This window comes from Ostrinia nubilalis, chromosome 4, assembly GCF_963855985.1.
Source record: "Ostrinia nubilalis chromosome 4, ilOstNubi1.1, whole genome shotgun sequence".
NCBI classification, from domain to species: domain Eukaryota; kingdom Metazoa; phylum Arthropoda; class Insecta; order Lepidoptera; family Crambidae; genus Ostrinia; species Ostrinia nubilalis.
The window spans coordinates 3,469,221-3,486,680 of NC_087091.1; the positions used below are offsets into that span (position 1 = coordinate 3,469,221).

Here is a 17,460-nt window from a genome sequence, read left to right on the forward strand (position 1 = left end):
ATTTCAAAGTGAGTATCATTGAAAGAGATATCGTAATTTGGGTAACTATGAAATGATTAGGTATTTTCGGAGCAGTTTTGTAGTAATTTATAAAGTATTTTTAATATTTTATGCTGATTCTTCAATCTTTAAACTTTTTGTGATGCTACTAAGTATTTTTTCCTACGTGATTAATGTGATTTACTTAACACTTACAAACTACGACTTGAATCTTTTCAAGTTTATATCTTTACTAGCTTTCCGCCCGCGGCTTCGCGCGCGTGGACTACATTATTTACATATTTTACGGAACCCTATTTTTTTACAAAATTAAATTTAGCCTATGTTACTCGTGGATAGTGTAGCTTTCGAATGGTGCAAGAATTTTTAAAAACGGTCCAGTAGTTTTTGAGCCTATTCATTACAACCAATGAAACAAACAAACAAAGTAATTAGGAGATACATACTTTATGACTTGATCGTCTTACAGTGAGCTGGGAAGACACATAATATTATGTAGTGCCTCCGCAACCCGATTGGCCAGCGCGGAGAGTGTAGTAGCAGCCCAAATCCTCCATTTGCGTCAGGTAAATTGGAGAGGGCCGTGTTCCTGCTGTGGAGACTAAATGACCTGATGATGATGATAGTGTTGTATTCCATAATATGAATAAATAATAGATTCCGTCTTTGACAGCAGCTACAGATAGTACAGACAAAGACCACGCAATGAGGTCGACTATGAAAATGCAAAAAGCTACTCCTTTCACGTTCTAAATGCTTAGTTTCCAGCTCCATCACTGTCGTTTAATATCGTTTAATGAATGGCGAACATTACCTTTTGTGTCGTTCGGCTTTGTGTGGCCTAATGAGGTCTTGAGTTTAAAAGCGGTTTGATAATAATTAACGCGTTGTCGCCTAGGATCTTTGGGCGGGAGCGGGCGCGGACCTCGCGGTGTTAATTAATGTGTAAAAAAATTAAAAACATTTATGAGAGAAAGAAATATTTTTTTTATTTACTGCCTTTTTCCTGTGATACGGATCTGCGGGGCTACTCCGAATAACGTTATCCGATGTTTCGAATGTTGCCATTCTTCTCACACTAACGAGATGCCAGCATGAGCGATGGTGACAGCAGACCTGAAACTACGTAAACAGCGTCTCGGAGTAGCCGCCCTGGTCCGCGTGAGTGTAAAATCACGCTGCTGGTTGCACGCAGGACAAAGATTTCGTACCTATTGTGTGCCCGCAGCCAAACCGCGTTCCGCATGCGTGTAGCCCACCTAATAGGAAAAACATGCATGAAATAATGAAATCCGCAAACAGGAAAAAGGCACTAAGTATTTTTTTATACACAACGAGGTAGCTCTGGGCTTCTCACCTGATGGAAAGTGATGATCAGACCGAAGATGGAAGGGAGCTTCACCCAGAATCCTCAACCACAGAGGAACTGACTATCTGATTATATGATGACTATCTATTACCTCCAACTGCCGGAACACAACACTTTATGGCAACTGTCAGGCTGCTAGAATTAGGGAAGATAGTGGTAGCTAGCCAGGCAAACTTAAAACAAGCCCTACCACCAACCAAACCCAGCATATATTTTTTCAATATTTTACGAGAAAAGAGAATGTAAGATTCTAAATCGCCATCGCGTTTCCCTTAAACGACTTTAACTTCAAAATACCCAACCTTGCGCTTTATCCTAAATTAATTTTATTTCGCGTAGTATCATTATAGTATTCAATCAATGATGGGTTCAAGTCCCATCGGGGTCAGTTTAGATTAAAAAAAAAATAGGAATACATTTCTTAATACTTCAAACCTATGTTTCGAACTCATATACATTTTTTTTTGTATTGCCTAAATTCATTAGGATGGTTCATCTTAATATTTGGCATAGCATTTACGTTAAAATTAATTTCCATTAATTAAAGTTACAATTTCTTTATTTTTATTTGGTTTCTATTTTATTGTTTATTGAAAATATTAGCGCCTAAGAATAAGCAAAAAATAATAGTATTTAGTGTACTATCCTTGTTACAATGATCGTGCTATTTGTTTGTAGTTTACTGTTCACAAATAAAAGTTATAAGCCCGTAAGTAAAACAGCACATCAAACTAAATATTTTGTTGCAAAATCGATCTTATTACAATTACTTAAGAAGCCAGAATTGCACAATATAAACATCTTATCAAGATTTTTATTTAGAACACAATTATGATCCATTATATCAAAGTAATAAATTATTTGGGTATGAGCGCGCTGATGTCGTGCCGCCGCCGCGCCGACAAGTCAGAAAACGGCCTGTTTCTTCTTCTTCTAAAAAATATTTCAATTAAAAATAGGATTCAATTGATGAAATAATGAATGTTAATGATAGATGAGATGATATAAAACCCTACCCCTTGAGTTTCAGCATTTCAGTTACATCCTAAGACCTGACATTTTAGAAACACCACTAGTCATTGAGACCAAATGTTCCAAGAACAAATAAATTAACACCTTGAGTCCTAAAACTTCATGTCCTTGTGATTAGATTCATGATGATTTTGGTATATTTTTGCTCTAAGAAAGTTCTTTTGGGACTTCGGAATACATAGAGTGGGACAATGAAAGATAATATTGTGTTCCATTTTACACAGAAAGTGAATGGATTATAGTCTTTTTCACGTAAGATGATCCGTATGACACTTCAAGGTTATCCATATTACGCATACTACATATGCAGAATATTTTTGAAAAAATATTTGTATTTTATTAGCAATATAATAAAAATAAATTAACTACTTGTCTTGAAATATATAGTAAAATCTGAGTCTATTGATTATATTTTAGTTAAATACGATGTAAATATATTTTTTATTTAATGTACGCAATGTGTGAAACGGAATAGATTTAGTGCTGGGGTATTTCTTGTATGATAAAATCGATTATTTCCGCGGTTCATTAATCGATTACAGTTAATACTTAGTTATTAAAAACATCACAAAAATCAACTATATTTTTCGATTATTGACTTTAATAAACGCATTGAAAATAAATTAATAGTTTTTAATTTAAAGAAACAGAACCAGTACTTTTTTTTTAGGTATCGTTTTTTTGAACACGAACCATGAAATTTGAATATTATCAATAAAAAATTGTTACAATAATATTTGTAATTAAAAAAACATGTTTTTTGTTAAATAACACCTGTTCAAAATATTTCTCTAAAAGTAGGTTTTACTAACTCTTCGAAAAAAATCGATTGATAAATCGCTATGGTTTAGTTATGTGACATCTCTAAATCTTTCAAACTCGAAACGTCATACGGATCATCTTAGGTGAAAAAGACTATAGATTAAATAATTTAAAATTACAGGTGAAAAAAACATTTTGTTCCATTTCTGGAACATTCGGTCATAATCAAAAAAGGTCGTGTTTCAAAAATGTCAGGACGCAGTAACATTGTTGCAATTTGTTCCAAAAAAAGAACGCCAGGTCTCACGAGGGTAAAAATGTACGATGTGCACTTTACTGAAACCAGACGCGGACTTCTTGAGGGAACTTGAAAACTGATGTTGCACTGTTTCGTTACATTTGCCTACACTCACGCACGTTCACGAACACTTAATGGTTAATAATCCACCATTATTACACATTAATACTCGGCCAAACACGAATTTTAGAAGATAAAACAAAACTGCTAACACGACGCTTCACTTCCCCGCCAAGAAGTCCCTGTAATATTTTTATGGCGCAATAATAATGTATTTGATGCAGTATTATTGGATACACAATAAAAATATTAACTTTGTTAATTGAAATAAAATCAGAAGCCTTAAGAATAGTGTGTGCTATCTTCTAAATTAACACCTAGGCATTGCGATATGCGGGGTTATTCCACAACGAAATTGCTTGTGTAGAGTCCGCCATTACGAGACTGGTGAAATGTCCCCATTCGGCCGTACTATTCTAGTTTAAACTCTACTATTATATCCGTATATTATACGTTTTTGAGACATGCTTATTGAAGCGAAAAATATTCACCTTATTATAAAATTAATTCAGCAATCGCACAATCGAGATTAAAAAGTTGAATGCATACTACTACTACCACTACTCAAAACTAGAGTTAATCTGATTATGATTAGCCAATATTATGGTGCATCAGAGCATACGATAACCCCTGTATAGATAAACCACATCATTTCAATTCATTCCAATTTCCCACGTGCTTCCCGAGACGTTACGACGAGTTTTTATACTGAGTTTGTTGCGGCGCTTCTTCTCAGCACTTGCCAAATGTTGGTCTCGAAGTGCTGGTAGGGTAAAAAGATTATGAGACATGTAGAGGCTCTTTAAGAGCAAAATATTTGACGATTTGTAAGTATGTACTATTATTAGCCTATACAAATAAAGAAATTTTACTTTGAATTTGACTTTATAAAAGTTTGGGTGCCTCTGCTCTAGTCTACCCAGTTTGGGCCGTCTCTTCCGCCATTTTCTTTTTCTAAAATTCCGCAATTCTCGAGTCTGGCGGATTGTCCCCAGCGCTCGCGCCGGGGACACTCCGTCGCGGGGCAGCTCTAAGTTATTTACTGCTGTTTAATCCCCAGCTCCTCTGCCGGGAAAATATTTGCCGAGAGCGTCTAAATTACTTATTTTTCCACCTTTTAAAATCTTTTTCTCGCCTGTTTTATTACATTGTAAGGGTTTTATTACGCGATAAACTCATTGAATCGCGCGGGACTTTCGTAAAGGGTTTCCAATGTTTCGTGAAGAGACGCAAATGAAAATATTATTAAACCAATGACTAGACCAGACTTTACAATATTCTAGAATGTAATGTCATTCATTTATGAAGATATTCAACATAATTACTATTCTATTAGATTTTTTTATAGGAGTATTGGCAGTTTTGTTACCTGCTGTAATTAGATGTTTATTGAAAAGCCTTAAATTAAGATCACCATAAACAAACAGAAGTAACTACATTGAAAACCAGTTCGTGTTTAAATTAAATTTATTTACATCTACTCTAACGAATCCTTATATTTACATGTCATAAGCTTATTTATCACACCTACTTCTTCTTCTTCCCTTTTCCCTTCTTCTTCTTCTCAGGCTCCGGCGGTGGCGGCGGCGTGGGCGGCAACTGCTTCTCAGGCCACAGCCTTCGGACGAACTCTACCACCTCTGGAAAATATTGCAAGAATGGTAATTAGTCCACATTCAACAAAGGTGTAGTTCTTAAATGCTGGTTTCAGTTTAATAATTATCATTACTCTTAAGTCTTTGACTGCCGATTTGACAATAGAAATTTGTTCAAGAGTCCACTGTTGGACAAAGACTTCCCCCAATTAGCTCAATCGTTGATCAGCTAGGTATTCGATAACCGATACGAAACTCCTTGGTCTGTTATCATCGCTCATCTTGTTATTGGACTTCTCACTATTTGTTTTATTTCAGGTAAAATAGTACTCGGCAAGTCAAGATTTTTTTTACGTAAGATCAGTAGTTCAATGAAACCAGTCTTTTGTTTATTTGAAATGGTCATATTGACATTTCCTTACTGCTTAGCGTGACAGTCTTCCCTCCCTTCTCAAGCTTGGGTCCCGGGAAGGCGTTCGAGAACTCCTCAATCAGTCCCTCGTCCAGCGGAGCCCCCGATACCTTCAGGGCCTTCATCAGCTCACGAGGCTGCAGTAGTTCCTTTTCTTTGTACATTTTCAGGAAATATAATCTGGTTAAAAGATAAAATACCTAAAAGCTAATCATAACAACAAGCTATAGAAATGGGGTAACATACAAACAAATAATTTGAATTTGAATATTAATTGGTGCTTGGTACCTAATCCAATTAATATTTGAAAGATAAGTATGACGCTCTGAAAGCCAAATAAACTGCGCTCAAAGTCAGTATCTGAAAACCTGTATCAAAATCCATTACGCCAGAAGAAATTGTCAGATATTCATTCATTCAATTTTTCAAGCTCCTTCTGGTCCAGTATTTGCCCACTTTTTTAAACGATGATGCATGCAATAAGCAAATACATTAATAAGCAATATACACTAACGCTATATCCAAATCACACTTCTCGGTGGCGTCAGTCAAGTAGAACAGCCTCCTCATCACGATCTCCCTCATATCCGGGATCATCAGCGCGTAGTCCCGGATCACCTTACCATGGGTGATCTTCGTCTTCGATCGGTATTTGAGGGATAGAACTTCTCTTAGCAGCTGAAAAGTTATCATGATTTAAAGCCTCTTTCAAACAGGAGTTATTTAGGATCACATTTTATACGAAAATAGGGTACATGAAAACTAAAGTCCAATGATCACAGACACAATAAATTAAAAGAACACTTCTTCAAGTATGTGTATCTCTCAATTGTTTTTAAATTCAAGGCAATGACGTCACAGTGACAATCTGAAAATTTCTTCTTCTTCTTTTTTGATGATGTTGGCAATAATCCACCATTATTACACATTAATAGTCACCCAAACACGAATTTGAGGAAATAAAACAAAACCGCTAACATGACGCTTCAGATTCCCGCCAAGAAGTCCATCTGAAAATTTATTACGTCACAAAAGAATGACAAGAAACTACATTCATTCTTACAGCTGCAAACTCCTTATTAACGACAATATCGTCCATGAGCAAGTTCTGCAATTTGACAGCTCTCTCTGTCATCTTCTGAAGAATGAGCAGCGCGTCCGCTGGGTTGATGGGGTTATGTGACAGGTCCAAGGTGTGCAGTTTCTCTGCCATGTGGAGTCTGGCACAGATTGCTTTTGCTGCTGCTGTTGATAACCTGCAATAAAAACATGCATTAGATAAATCAATCCCATCAGATCCGGTGATAAGATTTTGTATCTAACTGACAGAGTGTCAAGTTTTTTAGAATTTGCTTGTTCTTTGAGCTGGTGATTACCAGCCGAACAAGGTATACATCTACATGAAGTGTGAAAAAAACGTATTGCATTTGCCATGAGTTCATCTTCTTTCTAGTTGGTATATGTGTTAGGTAGGTACTTATACATTAATGAATGTATTTTACATATTTTGGTACAAAATTCCGTTCGGGTATTCGTACATACAAAACTTTATATCTTTAAACTACTGTTACAAAGATCCTCAAACTTATAAAAATCGATGTTAAAAGAATAGAGCGCTTTCAATCACTTTCGTCTAAAACTCTTAAAATGATTGAAACCTAATAGCTGAGGATTAACTAGGTTACGTTCGTGGTCTGAGTACATCAACTTTACTACCCAGCATTAAGTGAGCAAATGGAATTTGATCAAACTTATCATAGTATCAAAATTCAGAGCGCTACGTGAAGGATTTACTACCACATTGCTGAGTCGAGAAGCCATTTGCGTGTTTTAGTTGAGGGATGAGCAAATAAATATGCATCAGGCTACTCTCCAATTGATATATCTTTTATACATAAAAGGAATTCAGCCTTTTGATACAAGGTCGGATGTTTTTGTTAGCGCGTATCTACCCAAGAGCCTCTTTTTTATTATTTGTTAAATGGTCAGCCAATTTTATTTCTAGAGAATCAAAATTCATATAACTTTGCCAATTTAATCTGTGATCGCTTGTCACGAAGATGGCTGTATGTATAGTATACTCGCACCTTGACAATACTGTTGTGCATCAATAAAGAAACAACAAGGGGTAATTTTAGTTTCAATTGAATGACACATTGTAAACGAAGGAAGTCGGCGCCGGTGGAATCGTTATACTGGTTTCCGAAACTTAAACTAATTTCAGGCAATTTCAACTATGGAAATAAGGGTAATTTGAAAATATCACATGACGTCGCCTACTGCGTGTGTTAATGTATCAAGTTCCTGCATTAAATGAGGTGGAGGATGACTTCATTGGTGATTAAACTACTTTATAAACTCAAACAAAGAAGCTATTCTCGTAGAAGCACGAATGTACAGTTGACAACACGTCACAGATCACATGGTTGAAAAATCGCACTTATTACAACAAAATTAGATGCATGGTTAGATGTCACCCCAACGCGTGTCCAGGGTGGAGAGTGTAGGCCAAATCCTCCATTTGCCTATATTAGAGGGTCATCTTCCTTCAGTGGAGACTAAAATGGCCTATTAATGATGAATATGTCATAGTAACTTGACGTCTGTACTTGAAGATTGAGCATAAGCAGTACCAATCACCATCCATGTTGGGTGAAAAGTCGCACTTATTACAAAACTACATAAGTTACAGTGTAACTGTACCTGTTATTGCTAAGGTCGAGGAGTCGTAGAGTGGGTATCATGAGCACCTTCCTCAAGGGCATGCCCACCGTGAGGCCGTTCCAGGACAAATACAGCTCCGTCAGGACCCTACTGTCTCCCAGCTGCCGGAGAAGGTCACTGGCACCTGCGGGAATACTGATTTGTATTCTGGAACTGGATATACTCTGCTTATCTTAGCTTAAGTTCTAACATTACCCAAGCAGGTTTTAAAATATCGACAATACATCCTTCCGACGACCCTGATAAAGGTAGCAGGAAGGCGATGGACGCAGGCCGCTACCAACCGTGCGATGTGGAAGTCATTGGGGGAGGCCTATGTTCAGCAGTGGACGTCCTGTGACTGAAATGATGATGATGATGATGATCCTTCTAGAGGAAATCAAGAGAAGAAGAATCAAACGAAACAAGAATCAGGATAGCATCGATAGCTCCAAAGATTACAAACATTTTCAAAAACCTGTCCAAATAATCGTCACTTCATAGCAGACAGCTAACCTCAACGCTGAAATTTCTTTAGGCATAAATAAAACGACATAAAACTGGCTTTATAGTCCAGTCAATGAATGCCTTAACGACGGTGTAGAGAGAAATCCGTGGAACACAATTTCTGACCTCGGGACTTTATTTAGCCTAGTTAGGTGGTGAACATAGCAAAAGTCCCCGCCCTTAGCCCTTGAGCCGGCAGGGAGAGGGGGGTTTAAAGGTACCACTTTTCGGTTTTTCGCTTAATCCTTGGAGACTATGCGTCCTAGTGACATGACTACTATGAACCAAAAAAAGTTTATTCAATTTGCTACAGGCGAGACCGTCAAATTTTTCTATATCTTGTATAGTTTTTGCGGCATCTGGTCTAGAAGGTCTGTAAAATTGGAAATTAAATTTTTGTCTTACATGTTCCTATCAGGAGAAAATCGACTAAATCAACATTGAGCAAACACTATAGACATGCGGGAGCATGTTAAGCCTAGTTCCAGGGAGGGGTCTGCACCGTGCGTATATTTATACGAACCAATTGGAGCCACTTTTGACTCCTCATCATTCAAAAACTACTGTGCATTAACTCTTCAAATTTGGCTCATGTATTGAGACTTGCAAGATATACATCAGCTTTAAATTTCATAAATATACCTCAAACGGTTATTTAGGTATTGACGTTCAAAAATCGACATTTAGAACACTAAAATCTATCTATCACCTGTGAAATGTTAAAATTTACTGGTTTTTTATTTGTTCCTTTGTATTTACATAACTACCTTTCTGGATGCCAAATTTGAACCTTCGAGGTCATGTGGAAGTGGTTAGAATTTGGTATATAGGTCAGACATGTAGATTTTTGGACGTCAATACCTAAAGAACCGTTTGAGGCATATTTATGAAATTTGAAGCTGATGTATATCTTGCAAGTCTCAACACATGAGCCAAATTTGAAGTGTTAATGCATAGTAGTTTTTGAGTGATGAGGAGTCAATAGTGGCTCAAAGTGGTTCGTCTAAATATACGCACAGTGCAGTCCCCTCCCTGTAACTAGGCTTAACATGCTCCCGCATGTCTAGAATGATTGCTCAATGTTGATTTAGTCGATTTTCTCCTGATGGGAACATGTAAGACAAAAATAAAATTTCTAATATTACAGACCTTCTAGAGCAGATGCCGCGAAAACTATACAATTTATCAAAAAAGTTGACTATCTCACCTGTAGCAAATTGAATATGCTTTTTTGGTTCATAGTAGTCATGTCACTAGGACGCATAGTTTCCGAGGATTAAGCGAAAAACCGAAAAGTGGCACCTTTAAACCCCCCTCTCCCCGCCGGCTCAAGGGCTAAGGGCGGGGACTTTTGCTATGTTCACCTCCTAACTAGTCTAAATAAAGTCCTGAAGTCAGAAATTGTGTTCTACAGTTTTCCATCTATAATGCTTTATTGACTGGACTATTAGTCTTAAACTAACGTGCGAAGGTAATTCCAACCGGCATTCAAATGCGAAAGTTCGTCACACACGTCGCAAATAAAACGGGCCAAGTCGAACTCGTGTCCTGTTTAATATTTATGAGTTCAAATAGCCGCTGAAAAGTTTTCAGCTAGACGGTCCACGGACAATTTTATTATTTCATTTCGCCATTCGAAACTGGATTCGGCCAGAGACGCGGAGTGCATCTAGAAATGTTATTACGTTTTTAAATGCACTCGGAAATTTGGCAGTGAAGAGAGCACGAAAGCAGCCAGTATCAGGTGAGTCGAGAATTTTCAACTTTACGATGTCTCATAAACAAGTCTTACATGAGTTTTGAATGTTGGAAATCGTTTGACCGGTTGTTTTATGTTTGCAATATTTTGTCCGGTGCTACAGCGGGGAAACCATGTGGTTTTGATATTGATAGAGCAACCAATGTTCTTGTAGTACAACTTTATGATTGAATCATAAAAAGAAAAGTTTGGAAATCGCTAGATAGGCAAGAACAGGTGGAGCTAGCATGAGATTGATAATGTGAACCTATTTACTGCTGTTATAAGAAGAAGAAGATTTATGAAGAGCTAAGTATGTGATTCAGCAGCTATGGCATTCAGCTGCTGTCACTCTGTCACATACTTAGCTCTTCATAAAACTCATAACAACTCAAAGAAACCTAATCAATAAAGTTTTAAATGACCCTTTCACAGTTTCAATATTTCGTTTTCCCTAATCTGATTGGGATTTATACGTGAAACGCCGCTCCTGCGCATAAAACATGCAGCGGCCATCGCGAAAACCTTTTGCCGTAGACCGGGGTACACACGGGTGGACTCATTAAAAATATGCAACAAAACTGCGAGTGAGCACTGTCTGGTGCTACAAATTTTGTACCTTGTGTGCACTGGGATTTATCTTGTTTGACTAAGAGAAGAGTTGGTTTTTGTGCGGCTTTCCTTTTTTTATTTGCGTATGTATAAAATGAATGAAGTTTCTCATTGTCTGATTTTAAAAATATGACTATAATTATGAGCTAAGTCAGTCATCTATCGGGCCAAATTGTACCTAACGAAAGCTGAGTGAGTTTTAAGGGTAAAGTTAAACTGAAAGCGAAATTAGTCTGATGAAAAACGGGAAAAGTTCAAAAGATCGGCTTCCCTTCAGTGCAAATAAAGACTTAGGTACTAAAAAGAACCTTAAAAAATATGTAAGTAACTAGGATGTTTCTGTATAACACAGCTAGACAACGAAACCTTAATTTATTTTAATGAATAACCATATAAAATTACATCTTTCCTACCTAATAATAAATAACACAAAAACTTTGCTTATTACCGCAAATTACTTTAAAGCTAGCATTTATCAAAATTAAGATAATTTCTTGTTACATTACGCCACTAATTAAAATCCATAATAGCCATGCGAAGCCGGGTCGAGTATATCTTACATTTTTCACATTAATTTCCCGGCAGGCATAAAACTTTATCTCTGTCGGCCGAACGTCCTGGCTATTCATAAAAAAGTGGTCAAGACCGAGACTGAGGTAGAAAAAAATACAGATTAATAAACCTAGTTTCTCTACAAGCAACAGATTTTACGAACAAAATCGAAACCGCGGTATCAAACAATGTCGCTTAAGTTGAAACACCACGTAAGTAAAAATTATCAATTTTACAGAAGAGCAAATATGAGTTTCATTTCAACGTCTCTGTTTCTTAATAGCAACCTTACATTTATAGCTAATACCGCATTTAATAAAGTACAAAAACCTTGAAAAGAAAATAAACGGAAGAACAAAAAGCTAGATTAATGAAATATAGAGGCAAACTATAGAAAAAATACATTACATAAAAATACTGAAATTTACGCGATGAATATTAAAGGGATAAAAAAGGTTCTTGCCAAACGCCTGTTGGACCCTAAAAACTACTAAGCTATGCTGCACTAATTAGCCTTCAGCTATTACAACTCTAAGCCGGTAATTATAACCGGGACCTGCGACATCAAACCAGGGCCGCCATTTAATTCTTTGTTTAATTTTCCCAACTTCCCCGTGGAGTTTGTTTTTATTTCAATTACGATGAAGCAGTTTCGACGTTTTTTGTTTAAGTCCACAGAGTATTGCCATGCACTGGAAAACAACGCGCGTATTTTTTTCCGTTTAGGTTCCAACCACAAACGTAAAAAGAAAACTTTATGGTAAGGATCTCATGCTACGAATCCATTTTTTTACTCCTAAAACAGAAAAATTAGAAATGAACAGAACTAATGGATGGAAATGTATAAAATATTTTACCTTTAACCGGGTAGAATTTATTCCAAGACAGGTCCAGGTGTGTGGTGCTCTTGTTCCCTTCGATGGCCGCTGCAAACGCCACAGCCGTGTCCACCCCCAAGTGGTTGTAGCTTAGACTCAACCTTTAATACATCAGTTAAAAAATATCGTAAAAATGTAAAACAGAGAACTTATTTATATTACGAGGCAACAGATGTCTTACTACATTACTAGCTTAGAATACTTTCTAGCCATTTCGGAGGTTAACCAGTCCAAACAGACTCAGAAACTTGACTTTGAAAAGAATAGAGGGAAATATGCGAACATATGCCTCCGAACCCGACTGGTACAGTATAGGGAATATGGTCAATCCTCCTTTTTGTCTCTCATTAATTCCTTCTCCTGCAGTTGATGGGGACTAAATTACCTAATGATGATGATGATGATGTGTCCTATTACAATACAAAATGTAATCTTTTAAAAGTTACCTTTTGATAACGGCGCCTCTGGTGATTTGTGCAGCAAGGTACTCAAATCCCTGATCTCCAAAATCATTCCTGGACAAATCCAGTAGATCCATACTGCGATAGGCAAGTCGTACCACTATTCTTCTCAGGCCTTCTGGTTTTAATCTATAAAATCACCATCAATTTTAGCTTATGGCTGTCCATGACGTAAAATAGCTAGACGTAAGCCTCCCCCTATAGAGCGACACAAAAAGCACAATCTTCAGCTTTTTCCTCCGCCCTATGGCTGGTTATTTTTCTACAGGTGAGTCCACGCCGGGCATGGACTCAAGAGCAGGGTGAGCAGGATATCGGGCGTAACTCGCGAACCTGTAGTCATAGGTCATTTGACACCTGTCCTACTCTAACAAATAGCAAGAATACTTAATACGGCAGTACACTTTCGTCCGAGAGCTCTCGCCCAGACTCGCCCGAATAGCGAGACACCCCGAGAGATAGCGAGAGCTACCTATACACTCTCGTACTCGGCCTGACTCGTGGTATCTCGGCGACAGTGTACTGCCGGCATAAAAGTCACAAACAATAACTGACGAGAACGTGTTAATATCAATCAGCAACGAACTTGCAACCAGACAGTATCAGCTCCTGAAGCGTCGCGTTTTCTCCGAGCAGCACACCGAGGTGGTAACACGCGTCATTGTCCAAGAAGTTGGAAGTGAGGTCCAGCCTCCTCACGTGATTGTTGTAGGAGAGGGACAGGCACATCGCTCTGATCCCCACTGGATTCACGCCATAGTACTGGGAGCATACCAAATATATTAACTCTAACAGGTATGGTAGCATATTTCTTCTATGGTGGACCTTTTGACCAGTTGACTGCTACGTGGGGCTCAGGCCTACTAAAACCTAGGGTATTCCCCCTTTCACTTAGAAAACTGCGGTTTGGGTACTAGACTACTAGGTAGTACTGCTGACCAAGACGCTTGATGTTGGACCTAAGACAGTATAAATAAAGAAAACAACTTTTAATAATTTCGCAGTGCCTGTTAAAAAGAAAATAGCTAACACAATTAAGGAGGTAAGTTTCGGCTTTCTAGTGTTTTTTAGTTATCTAAAAAGTCCAATAATAAACCAATCTCTAAGTTTAAACAGAGTTTTGAACAGCGTTAAGAATATTAGTGACGATCTAGTCTATTTTGAGAGGCTTTCACTGGCGGTACAATACCTATCTTTTGTAACACAACTTGTACTGTGTAACTTTGTTCCTCATTATGTCCGTTCCTATTCACGGGCACATAATTAAGGTACGGGGTAACAACAACAATACAGCGAATATTGGGAAATTCAAACATCACGCACGTAACAATGGTGTAGTGCTGATGCGGATCTAAAATACACGGACATGTGAAAACTATGTCCAGACATAATTAAATTGCAGAGTGATCTGCTAACAGTTATGCAGAGATGGAAAATCGTAACTGGAATGTTTGATTTTGAATATTTGACATTGATCAGCCTACTTTTTCTGAACCGCTGGATGCGAGGTGCGATTGCGATAAATCAAATCAAATACCTGCCTTGTCATGCATAAAAAAACTATCAGTTACAAAGAGAGCTAAAGATTCCGGAGAAGACTGATCAGGTACAAGTGAAATTTTTCTAGTAACTGAAAGGTCGAAGTGGTATGCAGCTTTACCACTAAGAGCTGTCTTGTAAAACATAGAATTGGTTCTAATCTAATAAACTCCATTCCAAGTTAAACACGGATAGATGTTCCCTTAAAAACTGAAGACTTACCCTTAGATTTATAGCGTCTTCCAGTAACCCTCGATGGAACCCTCTGATGGGAATAATGTGCATCTCCTCACACAAATCTAGGTATAACTCTTGCCCGTTGGTGTTGTACACTTTCTTTTTCTCTGAAATCAATTTGTCTTATTTATACTTACCTACCTACCATCATAACTACTGTCGTCCACAAGCCAATTAGTTATGTAGGTGCTGGAAGATTAAAGTCTCGAATTTACATTTTTATTTCCATAAAATAAGACTAGGGTCCAGGATTCCAGAGTACCTACAGTCAGCCAGCGTCAAATAACTCGTGGCACTCAAAGTGACCATAAAAGTTGATAACACAACCTTATTCCAATTTGTAACAAAGCCGTGTTGCGAACTCTTTGGCAACTTTAGGTATCATTAACTATATGACGCTGACTGTACATAGAATCTCACCCTTACAAGAAAACCATTACATTCATCAATAATAAAACATGCAAACCTGATCCAAATAGAGCCTCCTCAATCCCTGGGTCTTTGATCCCCGGGTACGCATAGTACGGATGCCTCAGCACATCGCTGTCAGACAACGGTATATACTTCGCGCAGACCTCCCCACTGCCAGGGTCAAACAGACCCTGCTTAAATAGCACCATCTTCGGGGAGTCTGGAGGGACGATATCGAAGAGGGAAGACCATTCCTCCATTGGTGGGTCGGAAGATGATGAAGAGATCACTGCTTGGTAGATCCGCTCCACCATAACTGGACCTTGAGTCACTTCTGAACCGCTTGAAGACATTTTAGGGATCAGCAGGCAACACTTGAATAAGATAGATTGTGATTTTCACATAACAACAAAATAATATTGACCGAATCCGTTGATTTGACGAATGTCAATGAGAAATTTAAATTAAACGTCAATCATAGTTTTTTTTAAACTTAAGCCTGCAATAACTAATTTGAAAAGAGGGCTATAACCATAGAAGCACTACTTAACACAAAATAAACTTTATCATTCCCTACCGTGTATGTTAAACAGAAGATTACAGGCTTATTACCCCCTACAATTTTCGTAGTTGTTGTGTAGTTCTTCATCCTGTCTTATGGAATATCCCAAAGGTTTTCTACATTTGTGTTTCCTTAGCAGTCAGGCACATCGATCGAGAATGTTCTGTATTTAATGAGAGCCCAGGACCGCGGGCCAACACTCGCTAATGTAACCAATCTGCCACCCGGGAGTTATCTCTGAACACATACAGCGGCTGACCACACGATCGCAACTATCGGGACATTTTCCCAAAACATACGATCTTATCAACTTCAAAAGCTAAAGGTCGTCTACTGTCGGACAGAGGTGAAAGCGACCATAGCTGATCAGTGAAGGTATCGGACTGAAAGACTCATGATCCGAGTAACGCAGGTTCGAACCTTGCCACCGCTAGCCTATTGTGGTAAACCCACTCATAACACAAACATATTTATTTAGCCTAGAACTAAAATCTCAGAGTTATTCACTTCATCACCAAGCTTTTGCAAGTAATTTTCCCAAACGCCGTAGGAAAACATTTCATTTGAAGATCAGCTACAATGACGTAATAATTATGTTGATCGAAGACTATGACCAGTAGTAGACTGGGGTACGCTGACGATATGATGAAACTAATTCCTGTTTTGTCCCACAAATTCACCAGCATGGTGTCTCCATCCGCACGGGACAAGCCCACAGCCGGCAGCGCAAAAAGCGTCATGTGGCGCGCAATATCGCGCCGCGCAAACATTTGCGGACGCCTGTACAAACGGCGCGCCTTTATAGCTATTGAAACTGACGGAGATGCCGTGTTCAATCAGCAACATTTGACAATTCAGATTTGTTGTGTTTTTTTATGAGATGCCCTATTTATAAAGTCGAAGTGGCTAAAGCGTTCGGAAGACAGTTGCTGAAGATCGGCTTCACCAGCGCGTGCAGATCGCCATCGCCAGCGCGATCATAGGCCAATGACAGGTCGCGCGGACTGTCATGGGTCGCGCGACAGGGCCTAGCAGTGGACTGGGGCTGACGATGATTAGGTCGCAAAGGTCTCCTTATAGGTCCCTTGACCACTTGGTTTATAACGATCACCACGCAAATAAAAACCAGAGTACCAATCGTGAGTATAATTTCACTGTCTTGGTAGGAATTTCCTACAATCATATTTCATAGGCTCTCCCTTGTGTATCGGATATGTGTAAGCGTTTCTCCCGGTGAGACAATACTGGCTCTATGATACAATATTATGGGACAATACTCGCTCTATGATACAATATGGCGCAGCTTGAGAGCATTGCGACAATCGCAAGATCGATTACTAAGCACAAATACAACAACTCTAATTACAGATAGTCAGATAAGCATATCTATATGCTAAATCACTATATCTGCAGTCGATAATACTTCACAAAATACCTACTAACTTAAGAAATACGATCCTAGACTGCATCTCACATAACACCAGGTGCGATTGCGGTCAAATGCCTGCCTTGTCTTGCATTAAAAAAATAGTCAATTTAGATAATGTACAATATGTTATTTATATTAGAATGATCTTAAATGTGGAAATGTGTGTGGAAATTCTTGGGGAAGGCCTTTGTCCAGCAGTGGACGTCTTTCGGCTGAAACGAACGAACGAACGATCTTATAAATGTGCCTTAGTTACGCCAGTGTACCTGTGGTATAGCTGTTCTATACAGTATCTTTTAATTG

General features: G+C 38.3%; 1 protein-coding gene across 1 annotated transcript; it reads right to left on the bottom strand.

Annotated features, from left to right (window-relative positions):
- Nucleotides 1-5,033: 5,033 nt before the first annotated feature.
- On the bottom strand, nt 5,034-15,519 carry LOC135071325 (leucine-rich repeat-containing protein 74B-like). Its single transcript, XM_063965118.1, has 10 exons — nt 15,222-15,519; nt 14,741-14,862; nt 13,566-13,741; nt 12,965-13,108; nt 12,498-12,619; nt 8,232-8,376; nt 6,592-6,784; nt 6,043-6,206; nt 5,539-5,708; nt 5,034-5,161 (listed from the first exon to the last, which is right to left on the bottom strand). The coding sequence occupies exons 1-10, from the start codon at nt 15,517-15,519 to the stop codon at nt 5,049-5,051; spliced, it is 1,647 nt and encodes a 548-aa protein (XP_063821188.1). The 3' UTR covers nt 5,034-5,048.
- Between the last annotated feature and the right edge of the window lie 1,941 nt (nt 15,520-17,460).